Below are 16119 nucleotides of genomic sequence, written 5' to 3'. Positions count from 1 at the left end.
TTCCCTGGATTCAACACAGACAAGCTTCTGCCTTGGAAAGTGATTGCTGTAATGAACAGAGCAATTCAACTGCCGCACAAAGAAACCCAGCTATTCCCTTTTAAACCCACAGATGAGCTCGTACATCTCTGATATTAAGGAGGGGGAGAGAGAAGCTTCCTGTTGATGTTGCATTTGAAAGGGATGTTGTTTTATATGATGAATCATACCTTTGTGCGCAACTTTGGGGTCTTTGAGCTCCTTCTGTGCCTCCTCTATTTTATCTGAAAATAAAGAGTTTCATTTTAGCCAAACCCAATAGTGAATAATAATGGCACAATGATGTGGCATTTCAAAATACAGCTTTTAAAACAGATCATCAAAATGTGTCAAACATGGAAGAATAAATTTGTCTTTTAATATATACAGTACACCGTTTTATCAATAATAGAAATATTGGTTACCTTATCTACCAATATTTCAAGGCTTAATTTTACAACAGCAAAACAGTAACATAATATAATATAATTACAGTAATGGCCTGCAAAAGACACTTGACCGTTCTTCCCCATATTTCACATGTACAGCAGACATTTCAAATTTCATATAATCTGCTCTGTATGTGTGGGAGGGATATGCACACTAAGAATATATCCAATATTAGAATGCAATTACTGATTATTATATAAGAGCAGCCAGGAGTGTGTGTGTTTGTATCTACTGTATGCATGTACATGTGCTCTAAGATGTGGGGAATGAGAAGCAATCATCTCCTTTCACTACCTTAAGTCACACACACATACACACCCACCCACTGCATACCCAAATACAAAAAAGCATTGAAAAGCAGAAGAGATTGGTGTGGTGTGTTTCAACCACAAAACCCCATTACAAGGCATGAGCAAACACTAGTTTGCTTTGAAAACAACGCCTCACTGTGAAGCAAGAACCAAAGCGGTTTCGGAAAAAATCCTCGCTTGCTGTTGGGAAAAATGCCATGGCCACTAAGAGACTCCCAGACACTGTAACGGGAAAGACTCTCTTCACTGCAAGCAAAACAGGGTGGAGTGGCGAGGGGGTGCCCAGTGACCGAGGTCACGGCATGTTTTGTCACGATGAGTGGCCTGAAGGCACACCCTTGATTAACTACCCCACCCCTCTCTCTCTCTCAGCAAACTCAATTTGTTATATAACCCAATATATTTATATACATAACCCAATCTTAGCAAATCTTTCCCTTTAACTCACATCCAGTATCACTCACCACACAAGCCCTGGTGAAAACAAATTTACTTTTGTCCATGCAATGCACAACAGTTAACGGTTACTGTATGTAAACATGCAAAAACAACTCTGAATTTCCAAGGTCAGCATGACTGGTGTGTCCGTGAGAGCCTGAACTTCCTCCATATCTCTGGAGGGCTCATCTAAACCCTCAAACCCTCATTGCCACTCTAGTCTCTTCCATTGCATCACATCACTCCTTGCTTGTTTGCTTACTACTTAACTGCCTCAAGCATCACTGCATCTCATTCATCACCAATTATAACAGAATCACATTCTGCACCATCATCTGGGGGATTTCTGGATGCTGAGTCACCACAGCTGTTTAAGGGCTTGAACTGCTTGGTCTAACCACACGTCCAGATTTACCGGTCCTACCCTCAATCTTTTGGAGCAATCAATGGATCATATGGATGCCAGTATATGAGGGATCAGATAACAATGTTACTCAATGAACCACCAAGAGAATCTCCTCCGTTAACCCTATCCCAGATTTCCGAAATTATGTTCGAGAACTCCACCAGAGATGGAAGAACTCAAAGTCTGTGAATCAGAAATCAAAATATTCTGGATGAAGCAAAAGAGAGTGGTTGAGGGTGTCGCTTCCTTAAATGTGGACTAAGTGAATGCAAAGTGGCTTCAAACACAAGAGCATTATTGAGCTTCTTTGCATACGGTAGGAAAATCATTACCAAAGATAATTACGCTTGGTTTCAACTTCTACATGTGATTAACACTATGTTCAAACCAGGAAAACCTTCCAGTGACAAGAAATTTGTCTGTTTACACTAAAAAAGCAAATGCTGCATGACACATCACAATAACAGCCAATAAGAACAGTTGGTTTTTAATATAAAGCAAAGTGGAGTGAGATTTTTGACCAATGAGATTCCACTGTGGGCGAGGCTACTCAACACAATACCAAAATTGATACCAAGCAATGAAAATAATGTCAAACACATTGCAGTCTGATGACCTGACAGGAAAGAAAGCTCATGACAAAATTAAGAGTGAAAGAAGAACAGAAACACTTCCGAAATTTGCTAGTCATGAACCCAATGCAAAGAATCTCCTCTAGAGATTTTCCCTTCCTCTTTTCAACTCTGATAGTGTTCTCAAATCATAGCAGATCTGTAAATGTGGGGGCTCTACTGTAGTGTTTTGTGAGGAACTTCCTGGACTGTAGACCAATTGCTCCCAATCAAATGAAATGACGACCAACTACTATTGAATGGCAGTAGATGGGCAGCAGTTGGTCCAGTTCAGTTCTTCTCCACATCTTGTTCTCTTCATCCATCATTCTCTCCAACACGTCTTCTTTCCCCCAACACACAAGATTTTCCTTCCAAACTAGCGACCACTCCAAATCCAAACCTCTGATTCAGTGGAACACTTAGCGAGGAGAGTTGGAAAACAGAGATGCTGCACAGGGGTGGCAAATGAGGACACTAAAAGAGGCTGAAATTTCCCCTGGTTAATGCTGCCATGACAACAAGGAATTCTGAAACTGATTTCTTCCTCGAAGGAACACGCATTGGTCATCTCGATTGGTCCGGGAGACTTCATTAAATGTTAGCATATGTGCGCTAACGACTCAGAGGCTAATGGAAATTTAATGTGATCAGAGCTCTGGTTTTAATGGCCGTGGCAGCACGAGCAGCATGTGGGTATAAATATCAGTACAAGAGTGGGTAGCGCTTATTCACATAAACAAATTTAAATGGGAGCTGGACTGCGTGTACCTGTCCTAAAGAGGAGGGTCATTAGAAAATAGTCTCAGCCTCAGACGGTTCATTGGCCTTCTGATGCATAATGCAACAGAAATGGCAAGAGCTGTCAAAATCCACTACTGCAATACAAAATTTGAATTGAATTTAAATTAAAAACACATGTGCATAAAAAAGAAAGAAAGAGATAGAAACCTTTTGTTTAATACTAATTTTTTAAATATAAATAGGCTATAAATATGTAATAAACAGAATGCACAGGTTATTTTATATATATAAAATTACATATATATCATTTTATCTAATCTACAGTGACAAAACAGACTCAGTTCAGTTTACAACATCCTGCTCTTCAGTATGAAGCATGTAAATCATCAGAGGCCGTAGTGTTGCAGTGTAACACTGCTGTTAGTTTTCCACACCACGTGTTTTGACAAATAACAGAGTAGGTGTCAAAAGGTTAAAGTAATTTGCCTGATAGCGTAGGACTTGTTATGGCATACAGAGGTTGAGTGCCCGTAAACCAGCCTGTCTTTCACACACACAAACACACACTAAAGAGAGAAAAAAACAGCATACAATCTAATACTTAGGAATCTAATTTAGGGAACAGTAGATTACTAAATCAGAGTGAAATGTCCAAACACTCAACAGAGCATTCGTACTTCCATCCCAGATCTGATTAATGCAGACAACATCTCTGGTTTTATGTCAATCTGTGGGAATCACATAACTAAAGCATCTTATGCAACCTATATGTCTCCTGTCATGCATGCAGTAACACACCACCACATCCACAAAAACACAGAAAGAACAAAAGAACCATGCCGTTCAGGAGGAAATATCTGCAAGAATGTAGTGAACTTAGCACTTCCTTTGCATGTATTTTATCTTGCCTCTTTGCACACACATAAATACTTCTTCTTCTATAGAAACTAATATCTGAGCATGCAAGTACTCAACACACACACTTCCATGGAATTCACTCCAGGATTCCCCCGAATCCAGCAATAACACGCTGTTTTGCTGGGAGAAATGGAGCCAAAAACCTCAGTTGATTGCTCAAGGATTTCCACACAAACCACACTGGATCAGTTTTGAGATTTAAACCCTTGAATTTTGTAGCAGGACTGAAATAACATCCGCCTAGAACATTTATGAGTTCTTTGTCATGTCAAATTTGCACTCGGGAAAGCCTTTTGATTACATGTACAGTGACCTCTTCTTGCAACATTTAAAAAGGTCATATCACATTTTTAAATGATTTTTTTTTCAGCAAGGATATATTACATTGATCATATTTTTCATATTAAGCAGCACAACTGTTTCCAACATTGAAAGTAATAAAAATTTTTTTTTTTTTTTACTTTTCTTGAGCACCCTAACAGCCTATTAGAATGATTTCTGAAAGATCATATGACACTGAAGACTGGAATAATTGCTGCTGAAAATAAATTACATTTTAAAATAGAAAACAGGTATTTTAAATTGCAATAATATTTCACTATAATACTGTTTTTACTGTATTTTTATTCAAATAAATGTAGCTCTGCTGTGTAAAAGACTTCTTTCAAAGACATTTAAAAAATCTTGCGGACCACAAACTGTTGAACAGTAATATATAATGTTAGACTATTTTTTTTCAATAAAGTTTTCACATTTTACTTTTTCTTTTAATCATCTGTATTATTTTAACATAACTGGATCTGCCAAGTTTCTATCCATTGATGTTCAATCAATTTTTGGACTATATTGTGTATAAGTTTTCACTGCAGATCAAACTCTGATATTAAAAAAAAAAAAAAAAGTTAAAGAAAATTAGATTTCTTAAAATTGTACCCTGTTAAATCACGACCCGAAGGTGAAACAATGCAAAGTTTAGTTGCAGCCCAATGACCAGAGAGCACAAGGAACCCTGGAAGACGATACACAACACTGTTCATACAGTGGAAAATGGTGTATAGACCATCCTCTGCTACAGAAAAGACCATCTTCAAGAGTTCACAGGGTTCCCAAAGTTTCCTTACAGGAAGCTCGGATGAGCCTGAAGCTACCAATCAGCACGCAGGAGACAAACAAGGGAGCTGTTTACCAGAAGTAGAGTCAGTAACCTTCCCCTCCTCATTACTGTCAGAGCCCACACACACACACACCCCAACACAAACAAATATACACACACACACTTCACTGCAGGACTACAGCATCTCAGACTGCATTACACAACACTCTGTCTTCATTAGCTGCACCATCACTTGCTGTTCAAACTTTCTCTTATCTTTCTCCTGAAATGAGTAATCTCTCCTTCTCTAATTCCCTGACTCCCCTGTTGAGAGTCGAGATAAGATGAGCATAAACGCAAGACATACAACATCAGGTTCTGCAGTGCTCCGAATAGTTTCATCTACACAAAATCCTCAAACGACACAAGCAAAGATCCTGAAAACCGGAAGTGTTCTGAGGAGGCTCCAATAACCCCCTTCAGGATCTGTCTTTCTAGGTGCTTGTTGTCTGAGAACAGCAGCACTTTTAGGAACGTCTGGAGAGTTTGTGTTAGATGTTTCTAGAGTCAGCGGCGAAGAACGGCGCATTACTGATAAGGCGCACTACTGTGAGCCCGCGGCCGCTCTTAATAATGCATGACAATAAAGAGATGGCTGAAATCACAAAGAATGAGAGCGATGTGAATAGAAACACTTTTGAATGCAGAGCCGTACTTGAGCTTCCTACATTTTCCTCAATAAATACAAAAAAATAACATTATAAATCAATAAAGATTCACAAGTGGTGGAGCTGGAAAAGGCTGAATAGATGTTGAGTTTACCACAGAAAATTGATCAGCAAAGACATTTATAATGTTACAAAAGATTATATAAATGCTGTTATATAAATAAAGATTAATAAATGCTGTTCTTTAGAACTTTTTATTCATCAAAGAATCCTGACAAAAAAATGTATATCACGGATTCCACAGAAATTACCAGCAATTGTTATAACACTGATAATAAATGTTTCTTGAGCAGAAAATCATCATCATAGAATGATTTCTGAAGGATCATGTGACATTGAAGACCGGAGTAATGATGCTGAAAATTCAGCTTTGCATCACATAATTAATATATATATATATATATATATATCATTTAACATGTAATATTTAAGTGAATTTTAAAGTTTATTTTAGTGCAATGTACATGGATTTCAATTATAAGTGCATTACTGCAAACGCAATTTTCTGTCAATTATATCCTGTGCACTAACATCTCTGTGTGCATCGAATCACACGTCTTACCCACCGAGAATGCTTACAAATCAGTACCATTTGTTATCAGCTCCTCTCAAACACACACACAGATACGTGTGCGGCGAGACTGCCCCCGCAGGAAGTGGTGGGTGGATGCAGCAGTAAACGGAGCTGATAGTGAAGTCTGCGTGGGCACGCTGGTGAAAAATTGATCCAGTGCAGATCTTCAGTACAAACATACACCTCCTAGACTACAATTATATTTATATCCCATAATGCAAACATTCAGAGAGAGCGTGAGACGACTGAGCGCATCATATTCAACTACATTTATTATATTCTTTACATTTTCTTTCTTGGTTATGGGAAAAGTATTTAGGGTGCTCCTATGTGGTTGCTATGCAGTTGTGAGGGTGTTATTGATGGCTAGATGGTTGTCGTGGTGTTGCTATGCAGTTGCTGGTGTGATCTGGAAGGTTGTCAGGGCATTGCTACGTGATTGCTTGGTGGTTCAGGATGGTTGTCAGGGCGTTGCTATGCGGTTGTTAAGGGGTTCTGGAAGGTTGTCAGGGTGGTGTTACATCTAGGTTGTTCTGGATGGTTGTCAGGGCGTTGCTATGCGGTTGCTCAGGTGTTCTGGATTGTTGTCAGGGTGATGTTATATCTAGGGTGTTTGGGATGGTTGTCAGGGCATTGCTAGGCTTTTCTAGATGGTTGTCAGGGTGTTGCTATGCAGTTGATATCGTGTTCAGGGTGGTTGTCATGGAGTAACTGTGATGAGGGTGTTTGGGATGGTTGTCAGGGTATTGCTATACGGTTGCTCAGGTGTTTCAGATTGTTGTCAGGGTGATTTATATCAAGGTTGTTCTGGATGATTGTCAGGGTGTTGCTATGGTGTTCAGGATGGTTGTCATGGAGTTGCTATGTGATGCTAGGTTGTTCTGGATTGTTGTCGGTAATTTTATATCTATGGTGTTTGAGATGGTTGTCAGGGTGTTGCTATGCAATTGCTGGGGTGCTCTGGAAGGTTGTCAGGGTGTTGCTACGTGATAACTAGGTTGTTGTACATGGTTTTCAGGGTGTTACTATGCAGTTGCTCAGGTGTTCTGGATTGTTGTCAGGGTGCTTTTATATCTAGGGTGTTCTAGGTGGTTGTCAGGGTGGTGCTATGCGGTTGGCTAGTGTGTTCTGGATGGTTAATAATGGATACATCTCTATTTTGTTAAAAGGTCAGTCAAGTTGCTCCTGTGGTTCATGCTGAGATTTTTCACACCAACTCCCTTCATAAATTACCCTACCTCTCTCAATGAAGGTTCCCGCTGGATCCAGCTGGGTGGGTGATTCATCTGCGCTGTCTGTCTCTCTCTCTCTCTCACACACACACACACACACACCTCATTCACAGCTTTAATGGCTGATCTACCTGAGACTACCACTTGTTGTGTTAAATAATTAATGAACACTAATGCTAAACAGACTAACACAGAGAATCCGCATGGTAGATGTGTTTCCCGTCGCTGTTCACCTGCACTCGGAAGTGGGAGTCACTTTTACGCATTGCGCATCTTTACACACACACACGCTCTAATGATTAAACTTGCTCTGTTGCACTGTGGATTCGCTCAAGAGCGAATGAGGATAAACAAAAATGTGCTGCATGTCTCATACTGATGCTGCAATGTTCACGGCTGTTCTTGCTAAAGACATCACGCCACTGGAAACGGGAAGGTTCGGCGGTCGAATATGAGCCTTTGCGCAAAATAGCATGCTCCTGTTTTTACCTCACATAAAGAGGAAATGAAACAAACCCAGTGCATTACAGTCTGACACCACAGCTTCCAGCCAGAGCACTGTATTAAAGTAAAGAGTAGACAAACAACAATGAACTTCAAGAAATGAAATGGGGAAAAAAACACAAAATTGTCAAAAACAGTATTGGCCACTCTATAATACAATCCATTTGCTGAATTCAAACATTACCAACAAGCATATCTGAAAATTTGAAATATTAAAATGGATTGAATGAATTTCAATTATTATAGTGTGGTAGTTTTCTAATTCGACTGAAAATATTTCATGATTTAACCAAAAGCCAAAAAATAAAAAAGCAACACTGACAGAAGTTTCATACTGCAAAAGCTGTTTCACATTTACATAAGACAGCGCCATATGACATCAAAGTTATTAATGCAAACTTGCATACTGAAATTACCGTGTCTAAGAAAGAGAATTTAAGAAGACAATTTACTATAAAAAGGCTGCTAATTAACTTTTTCACATTTCAGATGTAGAAGTTAAAGCTCAAGAACCTGCTTAAAACAGGGAAACACGAGTGTGAACTGACAATGACACAAAGCTTCCCTGACTCAAAAATTAGCCCATTTACCATCAAGTCAATATTTCACCTTTTTTCAACCATACATGCGCAACCCAGATGTGAAAAGCAACAGGTTACAAGCTTTGTTTTTTTAGAATGATTTTTTTTCAAATGATTGAATATTTTCAGATCCCAGTGTTTATATTTTAATTAGGTGTTATTTTTAATTGCATACATTTCTTCACTATATTAATCAAAACAAATCGGATAATCAGTTGTACAATATGACATTCACCCAAACACACACAACAAAAGTAAAACCAACTTAACTTTAGAATTACGAAATTAATAACATTTACCTTTTCACCCTCTTAACAGCATTCAAGAGAAATAAGAGATCCATGAAACAAAACAGACCCCAAAAAGAAAAATGATTTGTAATAACAATAACAATTGAAACAGAACCCTAAATACAGAATCAGTATATTTTCAGAATTAAAAATTAAAGATTGGCAAACCTGTTTTTGGCCACAGCTGACATGTTTGAATATGTGACACTTCTCTGAAGTGAGTTTTCATTTCCTCAATGTGTCGGGATAATAAATCGCATCCAGAGTGATCTGGAACAGAATGCAGCAGTGTGTGTGTATGTGTGTGAGGCTGTCCGTTTACAGCCGTCTGCCTGACTGACAGCAGAATAGCTGCTCCCTGTCGCCTCCCATAACATCAGTTTCTCTTATTGCACTTTGGCACTTAACAGCGGACAGCACATGCAAACACACACACACAGCCATGTATTCATTCAGTAAAGACACAGTACTCACTCCATTTCTGACTCTTCTGACCAGGGTTATTATATAGTTAACTAAAACTAAAAGTTTTTTGTTACTCAAAATAACTTTTTTTTTTATTATCTGAAACAAAATAAAATATAAAATCCTAAACTTATTTTATTTCAGCTGGTTTCGAAGGATGCATTTCTCATTGTCATTTACTTTAACGTAATACACTAAAAATCTTAAAACGAAAACGGGAACAAAAATGTATAATGATAAATAAACAACCAAATAATAATAAACATGACAAATAAACAACCAAATTACTCAACTTTAACTAAAATGAAAACACAAAATAAAAAATTAAAACAAACACAAAATATTATCAAAACTGTAATAGTATCTCAATGAGAATAACACTGCTCCTGACTGAGTTTTTGTACATTTTTATACATATAAGAATCATAAAAATAGGCATCAATCTTCTGACAAAAGTGTCAAATTATTATAAGGCAGTAATAGAAAATATAATGATTAATAAATAAATGTAATTTTAATAAATCATAATTTTTACATTACAGTAATCAAATTTGAAAGGGCAATGAGCCAGTTTGTCACGGGGAAATTTTTTTTAATGCAAAATACAATTTCTGAAATTTCTGGGGTGAAATATGACCTAGACATATTCTCGACAGATTTTCTGGGAATCTAACTGGCTTGTGAAAGCATGAAACGAAAGTGTGTGTGTGTGTTCTTCCTGTGTGTTCTGAAGTGTGTGTGCTTGCCCAGTTAAAGCAACCACACCCTTTACTCCACAAAATAGGAGGCACTTGTGTAAATGTGACCATGCACCACAGGCATTCAACCACACACACATACACAAGCGGAGTCACGCAGTTTCCCTGTGGAGTGGACGGGGAATCCCTGTCAGTGCAGGCCGAGCCATTCCTGACCAAACAAACAGATTATGTCATCATTAGCTGGAGCTCAGTGTGGGCGATCCTGTTCTATCCTGCCTCACACAATCCCACACAATCCCTCCTTTATGAGCGAGACTCTCTCTTGGACTTCTCTTTTGCTTTCTCTTTCTTTCGGGCAGGTTTAACCCTCTAAACACTGGGCTGAACCCACTGTGGACATTACAATAAATATGATCCCACAGGATAAACTTAAAGAGTGAATCTCACAAAAACAAGTCCAGGTCACATTTCAACCCAAAATAAAAATAAAAACAATACAATAAAATAAACAATTTGCATTAAAAATTAAGCAACAAATAAAAAAACCCTATATGTTTAGAGTTAAAGGGATAGATCACCCAAAAATGAAAATGTGATGTTTATCTGCTTACCCCCAGGGCATCCAAGATGTAGGTGACTTTGTTTCTTCAGTAGAACACATTTGATGATTTTTAAGTCCAACCGTTGGAGTCCATCAGTCTTATAATGCATGGCAATGGTAACAAAATCTATGAGTGTAAAAAAAACATGCACAGACAAATCCAAATTAAACCCTGCAGCTCGTGACGACACACCGATATCCTAACACACGAAACGCTCGGTTTGTGCCAGAAACCGAACAGTATTTATATAATGTTTTACCTCTAATACACCACTATGTCCAACTGTCTTTGGGCGCGCGCACGACTTCCGGTGCGTGAAGTGTGTACGCGCTCTGGCGTAGTTTACGTTAATGGGTGTTGTTGCGGGAGGAGCAAACGACAGACACAGTGGGTGTGACGTCAGGCCTCGGAGAGGCTTTAATTAACAGAAAATAAACAAAGTGTCCAGAAAAAAGGGAATCAAGTGTCCAAAATAAACAGGGAATCTGGTGTCCTCGTCGTGCTGCGGGGTTCGGGAAGGGAAGGGCAGTGGTCAGGAAGGAAGGGTCCAGGCAAGGGGTGGAGTCCGGCGGCCGCACGTGCACCCCTCTCTGGTCCGGGGAGCGAGGGGCGGCGGCTTTTATCAGCGGCTTTGTCCTTCTCTCTGCCCACGGCGCTTGAAGGGACTAGACGGCCCGGCATTCTGGCCCGACGGCCGTGTAACGGGTGCGGTTCTCGTCTGGACTGCGGGTCCGGCAGCTCACGACTCTGGCAGCACGGGGGTACCTCTACGCACCCCTCCTGGACCTACGAGGATACCAGCGTGCATGCACGGGGAAGAGACCGGTCTCCCGAGGAGAGGCGCGCTCGGCATTTAAACAGCGGCAGTGATGAGGCTCCATTCGGTTGAGGTGTGCCCCATCATACACCGCCAGCCGTGGCTATTTCAGCGCCCCTCCTCTCTCACGCACCCACTCATGTCGGGAGCCTGGCGAAGGGCAGCAATTAAGGGATGGGGTGATGCTGATAATTAGGTGGAGGCAGTCGACTCGTCACAGTGTGTTGATATCCAGCCGAAGAGCAATCAACCATAACTTCAGGCGAGCAGGCTCAGAAGTCAGTTTGAACAATCCGGATAAGCGCAAGCAAGTACCATTTTGATTAGCCGTCGTACCTACAATGACTGTGCACTGTGTAAACAATTAGTGACGTATACGCACGAGAGATCACTTCCGGCACTTGCATAAACTACGCCAGAGCGTGTACACACCTCACGCACCGGAAGTCGTGTGCGCGCCCAAAGACAGTTGGACATAGTGGTGTATTAGAGGTAAAAAAATTATATAAATACTGTTCGGTTTCTGGCACAAACCGATTGTTTCGTGTGTTAGGACATCAATGCGTCATCACGAGCCGCAGGGTTTAATTTGGATTTGTCTGTGCATGTTTTTTTTACACTCATAGATTTTGTTACCATTGCCATGCATTATAAGACTGATGGACTGCAACGGTTGGACTTAAAAATCATCAAATGTGTTCTACTGAAGAAACAAAGTCACCTACATCTTGGATGACCCTGGGGTAAGCAGATAAACATCAAATTTTCATTTTTGGGTGAACTATCCCTTTAAGATTAGTGTTCGTTTTATGGTTATTTGTAGGGGTGATCCCGAATAGTCGAAAATTTGATGCTTCGATAGGAGGAGCCTGATTCAACTCCAATACCAATCTCACAGTCGAATATTCACGGGGTGTTATGATCATGCCATTTTGGCTATATGGGGGTGCTCAAATGTCTGATTTCACATAGAACTACTGGCCTATTAAGATAATGCTGTAAATAAGAATCTGAAAAGAAAGAAGCTTTAAATAAATATTTTAACATGCGTGAATAAATCCAACCACCCCTATAGATTTAAGTTTCACTTTCCATAATCCGCAACCAACAGAGGAGCATCTTGGCGGCAAGGATTTAAAACTTTAACAAGACTCAAATTCACACAGGCAGAGTGAAAGACTGGATTTTTTTCGATCAGGTAGGGTACCCAGTGATTTCAAAACATTTCAGCCAGTTTATATATGTCGCGTATATATTATTTATCTCGTATAAGATGCATTTGGTTGAGTTGCACTGCAGTAAAGCACTTCATTATACGGTGATTATCTCTTCAGCACGCAGCGCGAGCAGTACAAACAACAATGCAGAATATTAATAACTATGACTGGGATTGTGATATACATAACATTATAAAGAGAACACTATTATAATAAAACGCTTTTTTAAGCACGTTGTTGAGTGAAGAACGCGTCCACAAAAGGAGTTCATTCAGAGCCACGCAGACACGTTCATGTGCATTCAGGGCATTTTGTGCAGATAGCCTATAAGTCGAAATATCAACGTTATGTTGTAGAAATAACGAAGCGTATTCTATATGAGATAAATGATGAGTTAAATCCCACTCATTAAAAACCTGCTATCAAATCCTTCATTCTGGTCATCTTCAGCGCGCACAGCTCAAAACAGAAATGCAGAACATTATTAACTGTTGTCATATCTAAATAACGTTATAATGAGAGCATTGTTGTTAATTTTTTTGTGAATTCTTAGGGCTTCGCTGACGTTTAATGTTAACTAGCCTATCTTTTAATCAAAACATAAAACATTATTTTTGTATCTGCGGGCGTCCGTTACACATTTTCCCTGAGTTAACGTCAGTAATTATGACTTTCGAATGTCTGACTTGACTTTTGGTAATGTATTTTGTCCCCCGCCCCCATACATATGATTCGACAATCAGTCGACTATCGGCAAGATTCGAAAATTGTGATTCGACTATGTAAATCCTTAGATGGATTTATGCATGAAATTATGCATAATTATAGTAAACATTATAATGTATAATTACATATACTGTAAAATAAACTGTTACCAAAAATAATTTTTTATATTTCTGATTTTATGACAATTGAGCGCATAATTCAGTGGCACTTTATCATGAGGTCTCATTAGTTACAACTAACATTACCTAACAATGAGCAACACATTTGTAACAGTATTCACCAATCTTCGTTAATGTTAGTTAATAAAAAAAACTGCTCATTTTTAGTTAAAGTCAGCTGAGGTCCATTAAATAATGTTGTAATAAAATGTTGAATCTAACATTAACTAGGATAATAAATGCTTTAGAAGAACTGTTTGTTCATATAAACTAAAGTAGTTATCAATGTTCTGGACAGGTTTCATGAGATTCACACACAAAAAGGTTTGATTTAAAAAAAGGAAAACCACCTCTCCTCTTCACAATGTCCTTCCTCACCCCTTTTCCGATATTCTGCACTAGACAGAACAGCAAAAACTCCATGACGCTTGGCAAAGGAAATTAGTGTCACTTCCAATCAGCGCTCGGTTTGGAAACAGACACGGCCTAATCCGAGATCTAAATAGTCAGGATAACAAGATTGCAGTTTGTAATTTGTTTTTGGAAAAAAGAAGCTCTCAGCCCTGATTGTTCTGGAAACATTTCTGTGTGTGCATTTGTGTGAACACCCTAAAAAATTGTTTCCAATCAGCACAAAAAACAGCCTGTAGAATCTTGCACAAAGAATGTTTTATTCTATAACTGATTTAATGATTTAAAGAACCCAGAATCCAAACCTCTGATCCGAAGAACCTATAAAGCAATTACTTTTTGATCTACAAACCATATAGGCAACCAAAAAACCTGTAATTTTTTTTGAGTTCACACATGTATTACACACACACTCAAACCTTATCGGCTCACAATTACATAAACACACACACTAAAAAATGCTGGGTTATTTCAACCCAACTTTGGGTCAAATTTGGACTAACCCAACTTTTGGTTAACCCAACTTTTGGGTTAAAAATTGAATGTAAAAATTTAGCCCAATGTTTGGGTTGGTCCATATTTGACCCAAAGTTGGGTTGAAATAACCCAGCATTTTTTTGAGTGCATTCTCGTTTAGGCTACATATGAATAAAAGGTTAATGTAAAAGCAAAAACAACCAAACACGTAGGAAATCCCCATATTCTACTTTTATAAGATGTTAATATTTTCATATTGGGGAAATTTTGGCAGGTTAGCCAAAGCCCCTCACTGGTTAGTTAAAAATACTGGTGATAGAGGCGACAGACTTGGTAAACCAACACCCTAAATGTCACTAAAGCAAACCTTTGATGAGGGCAGTATATTAAGTTGTATGTTTAAATATGTACAGAGCAAAAGAGTCTCTAGATCCTTCCTTCAAAATGAGCCTGTGGAATTATTTGCCAGTTTTAACGTCTATTGAAAATCATACATCCAATAGCTTAGAAAAGTAGTAGCAAACTAGCAAAGTCCTAGAACCTAACGAGGCTCGAAATGAACATACCTGTGCTTTAACGTACCTGTTTTACACACATTTTGAAAGGAAATCACTCTCTCTCACTCCCTCAGACTGAATCCAGCTTTGCAATAAGAGTCTCTTTGCATACGAATCTTAAACTGATCTGAATGTGACAAAAGGACAGTTTGAATAATAAGAAAGAGAAAAGGCCTCACAGTGGAGGCAGAAAACTCTCTTCCATCACCGTTTCCTTTCAGAGGCGCTCTGTGAGAGAATTGCGGAGTTTGTGTAGAATGCAGCTGTCATCGCGACTGTATTGCACCAACACAAAAGCACATTCACTCCCGTCCTTTATGCCGCTGAGGTTTTTTATCCCTACTTCCAGCGAAGCAAAAGAATCCAGCTCTCATCAAAAATTAATGTTACCGTATGAAAAGAAGAAAAGGGCAAGGTGTTCTTTTGAAAGCTGGCGTGCCATTTACGGTAATTACACAACGTCTTGTAGACGGACTGTTTAAAGCCGTAAAGACTGGCTTTCACTGGAGAATCCTTTTCCGATTTTATTTTTATTTATTTTCTGGGATTTTGCTACTTTGTATCGGCAAAAACAGCAGAATGGGACACAGCCTGGAATCAAACCTTTGACGCCCATAAGCACCACAGATCTGCAATATTTTTCACAAAGGATTCAGACTTCAAAATGAAAAAGAAAAAACCTAAATAAATAAATAATTATTTTATGCAGCAATTATGCATTCAATTGTTTAAAAGTGACCGTAACGTCATTCATGATGTTACAAAAGATTTCTATTCAAAGTAAATGCTGTTCTTTTGAATGTTCTACTCATTTTGTAAGAAAAATATCAGGGTTTCCATAAAAATATGAAACAGAACAACTTCATAATAATAATTTAAAAAAGAATTCTTAAGTACCAATTTAGCATATTAGAATGATTTCTGAAGGATCATGTGACACTGAAGACAGGCGTAAAGGCTGCTGAAAATGTATCTTTGCATCACAGAAATAAAATACATTTGAAAATATTAGAAATAGAAAACAGGTATTTTAAAGTGTAATAACATTACAAATAATATAACCAACAAATGCAGCCTTGGTGAGCACAAG

At 38.7% G+C, this 16119-nt stretch overlaps 1 protein-coding gene across 1 annotated transcript in view; it reads right to left on the bottom strand.

The window, feature by feature from the left end:
• Nucleotides 1–16119, bottom strand: part of LOC107551758 (zinc finger protein 40-like) — a 57863-nt gene that overhangs the window by 5284 nt on the left and 36460 nt on the right. The window contains exon 3 of the mRNA XM_016233482.1: nt 210–263. Within this exon, the coding sequence (XP_016088968.1) occupies nt 210–263 (54 nt within the window). The remainder of the gene's footprint in view (nt 1–209; nt 264–16119) is intronic.

Source organism: Sinocyclocheilus grahami, unplaced genomic scaffold (assembly GCF_001515645.1).
Source record: "Sinocyclocheilus grahami isolate Dianchi unplaced genomic scaffold, SAMN03320097.WGS_v1.1 scaffold432.1, whole genome shotgun sequence".
Classification (NCBI taxonomy): domain Eukaryota; kingdom Metazoa; phylum Chordata; class Actinopteri; order Cypriniformes; family Cyprinidae; genus Sinocyclocheilus; species Sinocyclocheilus grahami.
This window is presented reverse-complemented; position numbering and strand designations above follow the sequence as displayed.